The 13,653-nt window shown below is 38.1% G+C and overlaps 4 protein-coding genes across 4 annotated transcripts in view; 2 read left to right on the top strand and 2 right to left on the bottom strand.

The window, feature by feature from the left end:
* Nucleotides 1-3,330, bottom strand: part of LOC101310166 (RNA polymerase-associated protein CTR9 homolog) — a 7,111-nt gene extending 3,781 nt beyond the window's left edge. Inside the window, exons 1-9 of the mRNA XM_004288927.1 lie at nt 3,190-3,330; nt 2,925-2,991; nt 2,631-2,825; nt 2,066-2,166; nt 1,575-1,628; nt 1,324-1,440; nt 1,182-1,245; nt 846-1,060; nt 319-403 (exon numbers count right to left, since the gene is read on the bottom strand). Coding sequence (XP_004288975.1) covers nt 319-403; nt 846-1,060; nt 1,182-1,245; nt 1,324-1,440; nt 1,575-1,628; nt 2,066-2,166; nt 2,631-2,825; nt 2,925-2,991; nt 3,190-3,330 — 1,039 coding nt within the window. The remainder of the gene's footprint in view (nt 1-318; nt 404-845; nt 1,061-1,181; nt 1,246-1,323; nt 1,441-1,574; nt 1,629-2,065; nt 2,167-2,630; nt 2,826-2,924; nt 2,992-3,189) is intronic.
* An 888-nt stretch (nt 3,331-4,218) lies between these two features.
* On the top strand, nt 4,219-6,655 carry LOC101291273 (mediator of RNA polymerase II transcription subunit 20a-like). Its single transcript, XM_004287573.1, has 6 exons — nt 4,219-4,333; nt 4,659-4,713; nt 4,800-4,942; nt 5,057-5,235; nt 5,340-5,429; nt 6,090-6,655. Exons 2-6 carry the CDS (start codon nt 4,700-4,702, stop codon nt 6,327-6,329), a joined length of 666 nt encoding a protein of 221 aa, XP_004287621.1. The 5' UTR covers nt 4,219-4,333; nt 4,659-4,699; the 3' UTR covers nt 6,330-6,655.
* A 110-nt stretch (nt 6,656-6,765) lies between these two features.
* Nucleotides 6,766-10,676, top strand: LOC101290984. Its single transcript, XM_004287572.1, has 12 exons — nt 6,766-6,997; nt 7,174-7,279; nt 8,270-8,332; nt 8,437-8,480; nt 8,594-8,660; nt 8,783-8,822; nt 9,010-9,093; nt 9,187-9,239; nt 9,370-9,430; nt 9,682-9,773; nt 9,856-10,083; nt 10,247-10,676. Exons 3-12 carry the CDS (start codon nt 8,291-8,293, stop codon nt 10,394-10,396), a joined length of 861 nt encoding a protein of 286 aa, XP_004287620.1. The 5' UTR covers nt 6,766-6,997; nt 7,174-7,279; nt 8,270-8,290; the 3' UTR covers nt 10,397-10,676.
* LOC101290693 (secologanin synthase-like) lies at nt 10,637-12,887 on the bottom strand. The gene is made up of 5 exons (XM_004287571.1): nt 12,686-12,887; nt 12,369-12,589; nt 12,004-12,248; nt 11,509-11,905; nt 10,637-11,425 (listed from the first exon to the last, which is right to left on the bottom strand). Exons 1-5 carry the CDS (start codon nt 12,861-12,863, stop codon nt 10,997-10,999), a joined length of 1,470 nt encoding a protein of 489 aa, XP_004287619.1. The 5' UTR covers nt 12,864-12,887; the 3' UTR covers nt 10,637-10,996.
* Between the last annotated feature and the right edge of the window lie 766 nt (nt 12,888-13,653).

Genomic DNA, 13,653 nt, shown 5'->3' with positions numbered 1-13,653 from the left:
GAGAGAGAGAGAGATTAAAGTCTTTTTCTTTTTCAAGATACCATAAATCCCCCAAACCCACTTGGCAAACCCAGTTCAACCCTAGAACTTTTAGGAGACGGGAAACTGTAGAGAATAGCTAAATAGGTAGGTGTGAAGGGGTTCAACCCAACTGCTGGAAGCAAGCCATGGACCTGGCCGTTACTACTAACCCCTCAGAGAAGTTATGTTAAAGACTTGGAATGTTAACTACTGATTGAAGCCATTACAAGCCCTATGCTAAAATATCTGACTCTTACACAAATCACTAGAGATTATTTATGACTGATCGTGACTGACCATAGTAAGGAAATATGAATTCTTGGGGTTTACTGATTTCCTTGACGGATGCCATGTAGTACACTCCTGCCTTATCATAGTCCCCCTGCAACTCAATGCAATCAAACATTGTACCATTAGTAATCCAAAAGAGTCATAGGTGAAACATGAAGGACTGAAAGTGTCGATGAGACTTGAGAGGTGACTGAACTTAACGATATTTATGTCATCAAATCAAATGGAGCCAGGGAACTTGCTAATAATAATAATCTACACTAGTCTGAAAGTGTTGCACTGCCAGCTGTGACAATTTCACAACAACGCCAACCTATTTATTTGTTCTCGAGACACCATAATAGAATTCAGTAACATGTAGTGCTAAATAGTGCATCAGATATAAATCCAACAATCCACACACACACTGAAGCCCCTCTTGATTTAAATAAATTTCCTTTCCTCTGCTCAAATTTGTTTTACCAACACAAGAGACAATTTAAAGAACCCTTCATTATCATGACCTTGTCATATAAAAAGAAGCATCATTTTACCTTGCTATGGTAAGATCGTGCTAAATTGTAGTAGGAATGCGACTTTGTTGGTCCATGGTTGGTGACAGCAAGTGCGGTCTCAGTAAGTTGCTCAACTAAAAAGTGCTGACCAGTGTAGAAAAAATGGTTTGCCAGATAATTTAAGGCCATTGCACAATAAGGATATAGCTCAAAAGCTCTCTGCATTTTTTCCATTCCTTTCCTTATCCCAGCAGCTATCAAATAATACAGTCCAGATATTAGCAAGGGACAGAAGTATGGAACACTAACAAGAATCAAACCAATTAACAGAACTGGATCAAGTAAAACATAAAATGCTGAGTTTTATAGTTTTACCTGCATTGGTATGCAAATCCAAAATTGCAAGAGCAACAAGAGCCTCAACATTTTCGGGATCTAACTGCAAGTATAATAAGATCATGAAGTTAAAAGAACTGTGACAGGTATAATTGCAGATTCAATATGAGATATCACTTGCCTCTAAAACCCGATGAAATGCCTGCCAAGCTTTTTCAAATTGACCCATTTTGTAACGACAGAGACCGATGCCAAGTCTCACAGCCGCAGGACAATCAGGATTCACTTGTAGGGCTCTCTGCATGGAACTTCAACAGTTAAAGAAAAGGAACTATCTAACTCGAGACAATTTTCTACGCAAGAGAACAAATCTTGAGGTTAAGAGTAATTTTGTTGGGTTGAACAGGTTAAAACAGGAGGATGCATACAAACCTTGTACAGCTCCAATGAATCAGAAAATTGCCCACGATTAAACTCAACGCATGCCTGCAGATACCAAGGCAACTAGTTTAAAGCAAATGCAGCATAACTGATAATAGACAACCCCAATTTGGTCACTCTTGCTCTCTGTGGGTTAACCAGATCTATAATGTTTTAATTAGTTCCCCCTAAGTGTGTACTTACCTACCACTAAATTTCCACTCTCCTCTACTCTTGCTAACAATCCATTTAAAAAGACTTAGAGAGCAAATTGCAATATTCATAGCTCGTATAAATGTGGACATCACCACATTGGACGCCCATTGAAAATCCCATATTTTAAAGAACCCAGAAAAAAAATAGAATTTTTAAGTTGCAGATAAACCATTCAATAGAATGAATACTGATTACGTGTATTTTCATTTTCATACGTTATGAATGTATGACATACGTTAAAGTGGCAAGCATTATACTATCTTAAAGCAGAGAGATCAAGTACAAACCTGACCCAAAAGGGAAGGGACATTATCACGGTCTCCATCTAATACAATCTTGAACGCATTGAACGCCTGGTCTACTTCACCCTTAGCCAGTAAAAGTTGACCTGTGAGCAGAAGACAGTAATAAAGTTCAGAGAAGCTTAACAAGCATTGCCTACTCCCGATGTGAATTCAGAAATATAGATCCTTTTCCCGCACTCATTGAGAAAGCCAGACAATTAACTGTATGAGTAAGCAGTAGATGCATTATAGACTGATAGCAGAAAGACTCTGAATATAAATCGAGAACAAGAAGCAACTTTAATTGCCAGGGAGATAAGATGATACAAGATTTCTTTTGGAATCCATAGTCACAACTGCAACATAACAAGCACATAAGGCCAGTCCATGAAAACTCTTATTTGCCACACCAAGCACTCTATAGATCAACTACTCTAGTGTTGGGGCATCTGATGACATGTGCAAAACACAGTTCAAGCTAAACTCGGACAATGCACTTGGACACTGTAGTTGCCAAGAGGAGCCATATCCAGTACGAAAAGTATTAAAATTACTCAACAATACCTACCTTTCCCAACCCATGTAGAAGGCTCATGAATGTCGATTCTCGATGCTTTGTTGTAGAACTGTGTCGCTAATATGAAATGCTCCTCCTTTTCTCTCTGCTTGGTCTCAATCTTTCCAAGGTAGCTGTAATAGGCTCCCAACGCATTCAAGATAGCAATCCTCTCGTATCGAACATCCGCATAATACTCATCAATCTCTGCACCAATGCAAACAACAACTCCACCAACATTACTCCACAGCACAAATATTAAGCACCAAAAGCAAGTAATAAACAAAAAGAGTGTCGCGAGATTACCAGGACTCGAACCTTCCTCCAAAATCTGTCGAAACTGTTCTAGCTTCCCTTGCTTGAAGTACTCTCTCTGCAGCATTACAACTCAAAATTAAACAGCAAATTCATCGATTCGAATTCCAGCCAAAATCGAAACTTCGAAACGAAACTGCTCATAAACCAAACAATAATGCATTGAATTGAAGTTTCAAGCTTGCATTATATCAGAATCACAGCATTGAGAATCATCATCACAAAAAAAAAAAAAAAAAAAAAAAAAACAACGAACCGCGATAATGAGCCAGAGATCGAGAGGAGCTTGCTCAGCCTTGAGAATATCAAGGATATCAGAAGCGTCCCTGGGAAGCTGATCGAGAGCAACCCTAACTTCCTCCTCGGAATTCTGCACCGGAATATAAACTGACGCCATTGATTTTTCCGGATTCAGAGAGCTCGTTCAAAGCGAAACCCTAGCGCCGCCGTGGAAGAGAGAGAAACCGCCGTGAAATTGAAATCGGAAGAAAAAGAATGTGGTGGTGGTTTTGTGTGAGACAGAGAGAGAAGCAGAGGCTCTCAGAGACCCTCCATTCCCGGTTTAAAGTTTCTTCCTTTTAAGCTTTGTTTGGGGACACCGACCAAAACAGAAAAGGGGCTTCTTTGGTAAGTATGAAGCTTTTAGGTAAAACAGCAATTGTTAAAATTTATTTGGGGAAATGGTTTTAATTTCTTTTTATCCTAAAAAAAGAAAATATTTCAGGATCATCTCGAATTCTCAAAAGCACGCGAATGAAAAATTAGATCTTAATAAATGTATTTAGTAGTTTCATTTTTTGTGCTGAAATATCTAAGTAGTTCACTTAATGCACTGATTAAGTTTATTAGACTCTTATGATTAGTTTGATGACATAATATTCACTTGTAAGTTGATATTGACTCACGATTTAGAGACAGAAACCTGCATATTCAGTCACATTACTAGAGGGTTGACTATAATATCATATTAATTAAATATTCTTATAACCTCATCTTTTATACAAAATATATCAAACTTCATTTAACATAATCCTAAGTTCCTAACTACTATAAGCAATCACCAATTTAGTAAACATGAAGAGTCTATAAATGTAACTACTTACCGGAAGAAATTTCATGAGACAATCAAATGTTATGTATAGTGTTTTTGCGATCGTTCAAATAAAAAAAAATCTCTTAACGCTCGGAATATCCTAATATAAAATTATTTATTTTATTTTTCTTTCTTTCCTATTTTGATAAAATTAAAACCTACTTTTACCGTTTAAACCCCTCGGCCTCCTGTGTAGAAAGCCATTTGGTCATTCTCCTCCGCAGCTCTCTCACTGCGCGCCAAACAGCCCCTAAAAGTCACAGCAGCTGAGTTCATTGCTCTCTCTCTCTTCCTCCGTTCTCTCCAGGTATCTCTCTCCTTCTCTTAGATTTTCGCTTCAAGTTCGAATCTTTACTCAGATTAGGGCTCACCTCTAACTTAGGGATTTCTCTCCATTCAAATTCGCATAAACACTGCTTGAATCCAAATTTAAACTCTATGTATATGTATATGTCACCTGATTCAATTTTTCATTAATTTTGAGACATGTTAAAGCCTTAAAGAATCTAAATTTGATTTTGTTTCAGTAATTTTCAGCTCATTTTTGGATCCAAGTTGTTTTGTTGAATTCCCAAAATTGATAGAATATACTAGATATCTAATCCTGTGTATAAATTATTAATGAATTACAGAGAATCTGAGCCCTAAGCCAAAACAGTTGAAATCGGAGACGATGCCGCTGAAATGGTAAAGAACAAAGCTTGAAACCCCTAGTGTAAGGTCCCAAGTATTGTCCATTGTTTTTAACATTTGATGTTTTGTGATGCAATTAGGGTTTTGCACTGGCAACCCAATGTAGGGGCGACGGTGAGCAGTCAAATCATCAATGAGGTGACGCAGGTCGTCGAGAGCATCAATGGGATTAAGGAAGGCAGGTGGAAAGCCACCATCACTTTCTACAAACCCCTGCTTCGAGGTAGATTTATTGTCTTGTATGTTTTCGTTTGATTTGTGATTCTAGTTTTGTTAAATGGATTGATTTTGATACAGTTTGCATATGTGTTGTGTGAATGTGTATGTATGCTACCAGAGCAGGCTTTGGTGGGGGAATACCCGCGTGATTTCTTGGGGATTGCACTGCCGGAGCAGCCAAATAAGTACTACCTTATAATCCGACCTCTTCGCATTGTTCTTGAAGCTGATTCTACAATTACAATGATTATGGAGAAATTGCAGTCTTACAAACAGAGGGTCTCGCTTAATTTTGAGGTTCTTTCATTTTCACATTCAGTAATAGTGTAACCAAATGTTTGATATTGACATCCAAGGAGAGACAATTGGTGAAAATGATTCTATGGTGTAATTGTGTGTAGGGATTTCAATATCAACTTGGGGACTTCCAAGTGAGAGTGGGCAAAGTTCTTCCGGCTCACACTGATAATTTGAGAGGAATAGTTATGGAGGTAATGTACTCCATCCACAAACTTTATCTTCTTCATTTGAGTGCTTATTGTGTTCTAGAATCTCTATATGTTTTAATTTGTATTTTCTTACCAAAGAAGATAAGAAGAATTATATGCCAAAAGCTGAGCTATATATGTGTCAAGCACTTATAGTATCCCCAGGGGGGGGGGGGGGGGGGTGGTGGTACATAGATTCAGTTTGCCCTGAGACAGAAAAACATTCTGATGGACTTCTGTACCAGTTTTGGCTAATATATGAAAGTTGGTTTCTGATTGATTATACTAGGCATGCACTTTAGAGAACACCAGCTGGATGTCTGGATCTCTATCTCAATCTCCCTATTAACCAACTTTCCTTGCAGAATACCAACTGGATGTTAAACAAAAAACAAACCTTATGAGTTATGAACAAAGAGTTTTTCCTGCTTTCAAAATCACTGGCTTGCATAGAAATTCATCTACTTTCCACTCTATCTAGTAGCGTTAGATATGAAGAACTTTTCCTCTCTTTAGACCGTCAGTGCTTAATATACCCTTCTTTTATTTTGTTCGCCTTACTTTTTTCTTCTGCTAGTTGTTCTTGTCAATGAAGATATTCATGTGTTGTCATTGTGCTACACTGTGATATCGTTTTCAATTGAAGTTACTTCGGTTATACAGGTGGAGTACCTACCCATTTCTTCAATGGAAAAGGCAAGGCAAATCATGGAAGAGTTTATGACTATATGGGATCAGGCTGTAACCAAAAGAGGAATACCAGGCCACTTTGTGCATATGGAACCAAACTTTGGTGAGTATGGCCTTGGAGACCAGTATACTTCACAACACACTGCTGTCCAGTATGCTGCTGTTATGGCTCAACTAATTGCGACCGTTCAAGCAGCGCAAGGAAGAAATTAGGACCAAGATCTTCATCTATGTCACTTGCACAAATAAGAAATTAGGAACAAGATCTTCATGTATGTCACTTGCAGAAATGGTTCGATGTGTTGATGTTTTAAATCCCAGATTACTTTGGGACCAAGGGGAGGAATGAACATCCGAGTTAGGTTTTGGTTTTCCATGAAGTACGTATGGTAGTGTGAAATGGAAAACATAGGCTTGTTACCTTCTTTAGAGTTGAAAGGTTCACGTTTGGTCGTCGATGTAACTGCTTCTGTATTCACTTTTTGTACTCCTTTTTCTCAGTCCAACATCCTTATACATAGCAAACTGTTATCTCCGTCCATTACGTGTGCACCTGAAATTATAGACTCGTGCATTTACGTATATTGGCTCTTAAAGTACACGCCTGACAGGCACTATAAATAACCAAAACAAAAAGGGTAAGAAAAGCAAAGCAAAAGGGTTTGTTTCCCTAGTATTTTAGCCGCGCAGTCTGAAACAGCGTCCACGTGAAGGCACACACAACAGAACTACAGAAGCATAGTATATATATAGGGCGGCAGCGTTAGTCCAAATATTGATTGGGGTATAAAATCTCAGCTTCTTGAAAGGTACAGGAGTTTTGGGTTCTAGCCTCCAACTCCTTCCCTGTTCCCTCTCCACCGCCTCACTCATCCTCACAGGTTTATACCATCTATACCCTCATCTTCATGGTTTCACATTATTATTATACCTATACTAAAGCGCTCTCTCAAATCACTGTTTCATTTTGTTTGTCTCTTCCTTAGGATGTAATTTGTGCATACGTAATTTTGTGTTCTAGAATTGGAATTTGAGTGTATTTTGATTGATTGTGTAGGTTCGATTCCTACAACGGTTTTTGGATCATCATAAACAAGAGACGGAGGAGATAGCCAGAGGAAGAAGGAGAGGAACTTGACTATCAGTCCGGGCAGTCTAATAAGGTAAACTAATTCGAATTCTTGGTCTTTGATTGTGGGGCTCTTCAAAATTGAATCTTGAGTTTCCCAAATGGTTGATTTTTGATTATTCGTTAATTTCTTGATTATTGATCAAGTAGATTGATTGCGGTGGTTCTTCAAAATTCAATAATGTAGTATAGTAGAGTCAATTCTTTCATACAGAACAAACAACAATTCCAACTCTTAACATGTTCTCCTCAACTAGTTCATTTGCTCTGAGTGCTTTCTATGGAGACAATTGATTTTTAGTTTTGACAAGAACATGGTACACAATGGCTTTAGCAGAGATGCAGTTTTGATCGTATCCTGCCCTCAAATCTAGAACCCAGATAAATAAAAATCAACAGCTGTTATAGTAACTACTGATGCAGCGAGCAAGTGAAATTGGAGAAAAAGCTGTTGGACTTAGAAGTAGTGGTTAAATCAGTGGTCTTTGTAATTACGTAGTTTTGATCATTGACGTAGTATTGTTCTTTAGATAAAGGCAAATAGCAAGTAGTGTAAAGCCACCTTAGATTTTCAGTTTACTAATAAAGTTTGTCTATGTATTCTATGTGTTGTATGGATTATTTGATGACAGAATGATGTTTTAGAGTAGCTTCAGGCCAACGTTTTGGTAATGTTGCCACATCTTGATATACTTCTATTAGTTGGGAATTATGGGATTAGTAGATATTGTGTTAAAACTTGCATTCTAATTTAGGTGTGCCATCCAAATCATTATGTTCCAGGAAGAAAGAAAGCTTTTAACTGATTTCTTCTCTCGCGGTTCCTGTATTTTGTGATGTGTAGTTACATCTGATGTGTATCTTTAAATTCTGTTTTTTCTTCTTCTTTTAGTTTATGTTTTCTTTATCAAACTCTCTTCCGAACAACACTAATATAAAGATCCGCAGCCAAGCGCGGGCCACTTAACTAGTTTGCAATCATGGGCTGACACAATCTTCGTTTCTTTGTTTATGTTCACTGAAGATATTTGTCTCTTAATCTCCAATGAGCCAACCCCCACAATCTGGTGCTCCTGCACCCAGAAAGGTTTGTTTTTCTTTCTTTTCTTTTATGAGTTTATCTCCTTTTGTTTTGATAAATGTGAACACGTAGTTTATAGAGTGTTTCTAATTTGCTTTGTATTGATGCAGAGGAGGTTCATACCAAGAGCCCGACCAAAGCAAGAAGTTAAACCGTATGAACTCCTCACTTTTGGTTCAAACCAATGTGTTTTGTTATTGGTTTTCTTTTTGTGTTGTGGTTAATTGGATATATGACTGACTTGTGTGGCTCTTAATCTCTCTGCAGGGACCCGGAGGAGGAGGAGCAAGCTAGTTATGCTGAAAAAGAGAGGGAGTTACTCAGACGTTTCCATGTATATATATTATGACGCTGATTGGTTGATTTGATTTTGGTTGTTTGCGTTTATATGATCTCTCAAGTTTTGATCCCATTGTCTGATCTTTTGTATGCTTTGTATTGTTTTGTGTCTTAAAGGAACAATCTTTGAGGGCAAGGCCGAAAAACGAAAAGAAAGGTAGATGCTTTTCTGGCTTTGCTTTGAGACTCTTGGATTTTGATTTGGGATTTTGATTTACTAGTCATCCAATACTTGCAATTTGATCCAATGAAATTCGAATTAAAAGGGTGGAATTTACTCGCCGAAGTTTGGATAGTATGGAAGTTGTGATTCAATCAATGACAACAATGGTGTTAATTTGCAGAGAAGCCTGTGGAAGTTGCATTTGGTTCCGGGGGTCAATCATCATCGACCTTAAGATCATATGGGGCTCCCAGGGGTGTTAATGGTATGATCTTCTTCAGTGTATTTTGTCGTTGAATTTATGGTTGTTAATGGGGATGCTTCTAGTAACATCACTCTTGATGGTGTTTCTCCGCAGGTGGTGGCTTGAACCCGGTCATTCAAGAGGAGAAAGAATACAAATCACCATTTGTAAGTTACATTGCAACCCAACATGTGCTAGCCAAAATGATTACTTGTTGGATTTTTGTGTTTTCTTTGTAGGTATGTATGTTTGTGTATGACTTTGGTTGTTTTTAAATTTGGGATGTTGTTGTTCCAGGATATCTACGGTCATTACCCCGTATCTCTTCCTCTGAGGCAGCCATCTTCTGAAGATCCTGGTACGTTTAAGATGAATCCAATGATTAGCTTGCTTAGGTTTTTCAGTGGTATTATGACAGGAATGTTTAATAGCGTTAACTCATCTCTATATTAGAATGAAACATCAAGCATGACTTGATCAATTTCTTAATATGAAACTTTGTATCTTTTTGTTTTCGATATGTGTCATCACTGTCATGTGTCATCTTCTACCATTGTGAAACATGACTGGTGTTACATGTAAAAGCATCTAATGTACTACATTGTGCAGCAATTCTTAACCAGCAAGAATTTGGGGATGGTTCAGAGGAATCAACTTATGATGAAAATGCAACACCAGCTGCAGATGATCTTGATTTAAGGGTTGGTAGATATGAAGATTAAAGTTCCAACAGTTTAAGCATGCTTGAGTCAGTTTGACTTACTTTTGAGGGTTTGTTGGCAGGAGGAAAATAGAGCAACTAGTATGTTCTTTCTTCATTTACCGCCAACCTTGCCAATGTTAAAGCAACCAGCAGGCCAACAGGTAAACAATAGCTCAGGGGCACCGGGAGGTGCACGTAATACAGAGAAGCCTTGTTCTTTGGGTGACTTACCAGCGGGCTTCATGGGTAAGATGTTGGTGTACAGAAGTGGTGCTATCAAAATGAAGCTAGGAGATACTCTCTATGATGTGAGTACATTTCACTATAACAATGAAAAAGGATTGTCTTCTTGTTTTGAATTACTTGGGGCTCTTAACTACCACGCACTCGTAATATATTCTTGTCAGTCACCCAAAAGTGGAAGATATCAGATATCTAACTAGGATACTCTTATCTTTTGGATGGATGCAGGTCTCTACAGGAATGAACTGTGATTTTGCCCAGGATGTTGTGGCTATTAATACCACGGAGAAGAAGTGTTGCACTATTGGGGAGCTCAACAAGCGAGCTGTTGTGACCCCAGATATTGACTCCGTTTTGAACAGTTTAGAGGATTTATGATGGTACTGCTCATTTGCAATACAGTTTTGGTCTCGGGTAATCCAAAATGCTTTTGAAAAAAATTTGAGTATTCATTATTACTATCAGAGGAAATAGATTACAAATTTCAGTGGTGAGTTTAGGAATTTTTGCTAGTATACCAGCCACAATAATTTGCATAAGAGTTTATTTTTTGACAGTCATGTGAAATGAACCTATTGCAAACTAATTCTCTATTCTTCTGTTTAACACAGTGAGACATAAATCATATTATTCAATAATCAATACATGTTCATTATCTAAAACAAATGTGACTTGTGGCTTAAACATTATGTTATATTTGACATATGTCTGTTTGAACTAGAGAATTGTTTTCACAAGGAAAACTTGTGTTTTGTTTATTTCAACCCTCTGATTGCTAATAGTATAACTCAAGGTGCTAGATTCTACACACAGTGGCCACCTAAAGTAGAAATACACTGAACTATTGAACAATCCCAGTGTCTAAAGACTTGACTTGTTCATATTATGAATGCACTCTAGAAATTTAACAAACATAGATTGTGATTCAAAATCACATTATTTCCTGATTGAAACACTAGACATTGCAGGCTAATGCATCTAGAGTTGGTGAAGTATGACTTGAGCTCCATGCTGTGGTTGAAGAATGGTGAGTGTATAAGGAGCATGAGTGTAGGAAGGTGATAGCTCGAAGGAGAATTGTTGTAGAATCATAGCCAAAGCAACTTTTGCTTCTATCATGGCCATACTTTGGCCAATACAGATCCTTGGACCCCATCCAAATGGAAAGAACGCTTGCTGCTGGTCCTTCGATGCCTTTGAAACTCCCTCGGAAAATCTCTCTGGTTTGAATTCTACTGCATCGTCTCCCCAAAGTTCAGGATCATGGTGAATGAGCAGTGTAGGCAGATTTAGATCAACTCCAGCAGGAACAACAATGTCCCCAACTTTGGTTTCCTTGTAAGCATGTTGATATGAAGCAATTGCAGGTGGATACAACCTTAGGACTTCATTAAGTATCATGTTTACCTGCAAAAGAATTTGTTCAGTTGCACAGAACAACTTAGGTGCTTCCATGGTTTAGCTTTAAATATATGTAGAGAAATACTTACAATCTTGAGACGGCCTATAGCTTCAAAATTGGGTTCCTTTTCTCCACAGACCCTTAGGACTTCTTCCCTTGCCTTTTCTTGCCAGTCTGGGTGCATAGCTAAGACGATCATGGTCCATGTTAACAAGCTTGAGGTTGTTTCTTGTCCAGCAAGGTAGAACATCTTGCATTCCTCGATTACATCTTCAATTGTCATCATTTCATTGCTTCTTGTGCTACTAGCATTTTCTGATAAATCTGTCTGTCCATTAGACTGCAACAGCAGTCCTAGCAAGTCATCAACACTTGATTCTCCGGCTCTCATGGCATTGATTTTGTTCTGAACAATATTTCGTAGCATTGATGTAATCTCATTGTGCAATTTCTTTCTCCTTTGATTCTTCTTTGTTGGAATAAATCTGCACTGAACAATACGTTGTTAAAGATATCAATTCTTTTCAAGAGTAGATATTAAAACATGAAAGATGTTATTCTTTCAATGTATATGGCAATGTACCTGAATCCCGGGATGTATAAAGTCTGCATTGCTTCAACGGTTAGCGTTAAGAGCTCTCTTTGAAGCTCGAAGACCTTCCTCCCTTCTGCATAGGTGCTTCCAAATGCTGCTCGAGAAATAACATCTGCAGTTAGTTTCTGAAGTTCAGGCCAGATATCTATTTCACATCTTCCTTGAAGAAAAGGATTCTCCTTCCACTGTTCTATCATTTTGCTACAGCTGACTGCAAATACAGGTATCATCCCCTACAAAAGAAACAGACTAATACTTGGTGACTGAGCAGTAGAGCATCAAAGCAGTGAAATTAGATATCATACATAGAATAAATATGAACAATATTATAGAGAAGTAGGGACGCATCGAACCTTCAGCTTTTCTAGGTGGAAAGCAGGATTGATTATCCTTCTGTGTTTGACCCATTTCTCCCCTTGTAGAGTTGATAGACCCTTTGTCAGAATCAGAATTTGAGGGTTTAGAGGTGGCTTATGGAAGTGACCTAGCTTGTTAGACAGAACTTCTTTCACTATCTCAGTGTCCATGATGATCAGTCTTGGTGTGGTTCCAACCCAACACATTGATATCTTCCCTGCACATGTTTCAAAACACAGACCAAATATAGGCTTCATAAGCAGAATACCAACACATAAAACATAACCTGAAGTAACATGCAAGGGGTGCATACCATATCTCTGCACAGTGTTTAGGGTGAACGGGTCGACTCGCGAAACAATCTGATGATTTAGGCTCATGGGTTTGGACCATGCTTCCTTTATCTGCCTCACAAACTCTTTCATGTCCCCAATGAGTGGCGTGTAGGGAGTGCCTCTAATTCCTTGTTGCTTCAGTCGCCTCTCTAGCATTTTCGGTTTCCACCAAATGGAGTAGAAAGCTTTACCACCACCACATAGCAGCAGTAACAGTGAAACAGAACATAATACTACTACATAGTCTTCCATACTTGAGAAAACTGAGAAGATTATACGGATGAATTTTGATGATGTTTAACAGACACAAATTTTTGCAACTATATATAGACACCATCACATCATCCATACAAAGAATTTGATTTTTCGAGCTTCGATTCTAGTCAAATGTTAATCTTGCAAAGTGGGTAACTTGTCAAATATAATGCTGTTCTATATTGTAATTTGACCCTATCTGTTAGCTACTGATGTAGCATGAACCATGTTTATACTACTTTGAATCATATCATCTTGGGGAAAAAGACTAGGAATATGGTAGTGATCTCTTGGTTGAGACGACTCTTCTCAGTTTCTCTTGGATATTAAACTCGGTTCTGTACCAAAATGTCTTCGGATAAGGAACTAAAGTATAGTATTTTGCCGGCCGGTGAGATCAGAATGTAATCAGTGTATATTTCTTGAGCAACAAGCTCAGCTTTGGAGGCAAAACTGTTTGCTTTTGCTTGGGGATGAAGCCATGACCCAGGAAATAAAGAATAGATATATACATGAAAGAGGTCTACGTACTCCATTAACGTAGCCTGAAGAAACTACTTCAGGGTGAAAGAGGTCTACTCCATTAACAAAGGTAGCAAAGCAACACCTGTCCATTAACAAATGATGATATATATATATATATATATATATATATATATACACACACACAGTGCTGATCAGGTGCGGACGT

Source organism: Fragaria vesca, linkage group LG1, assembly GCF_000184155.1.
Source record: "Fragaria vesca subsp. vesca linkage group LG1, FraVesHawaii_1.0, whole genome shotgun sequence".
In the NCBI taxonomy this organism is placed as follows: domain Eukaryota; kingdom Viridiplantae; phylum Streptophyta; class Magnoliopsida; order Rosales; family Rosaceae; genus Fragaria; species Fragaria vesca.
Note: the sequence above shows the minus strand (reverse complement) of the source record. Positions and strands in the feature narration are given on the sequence as shown.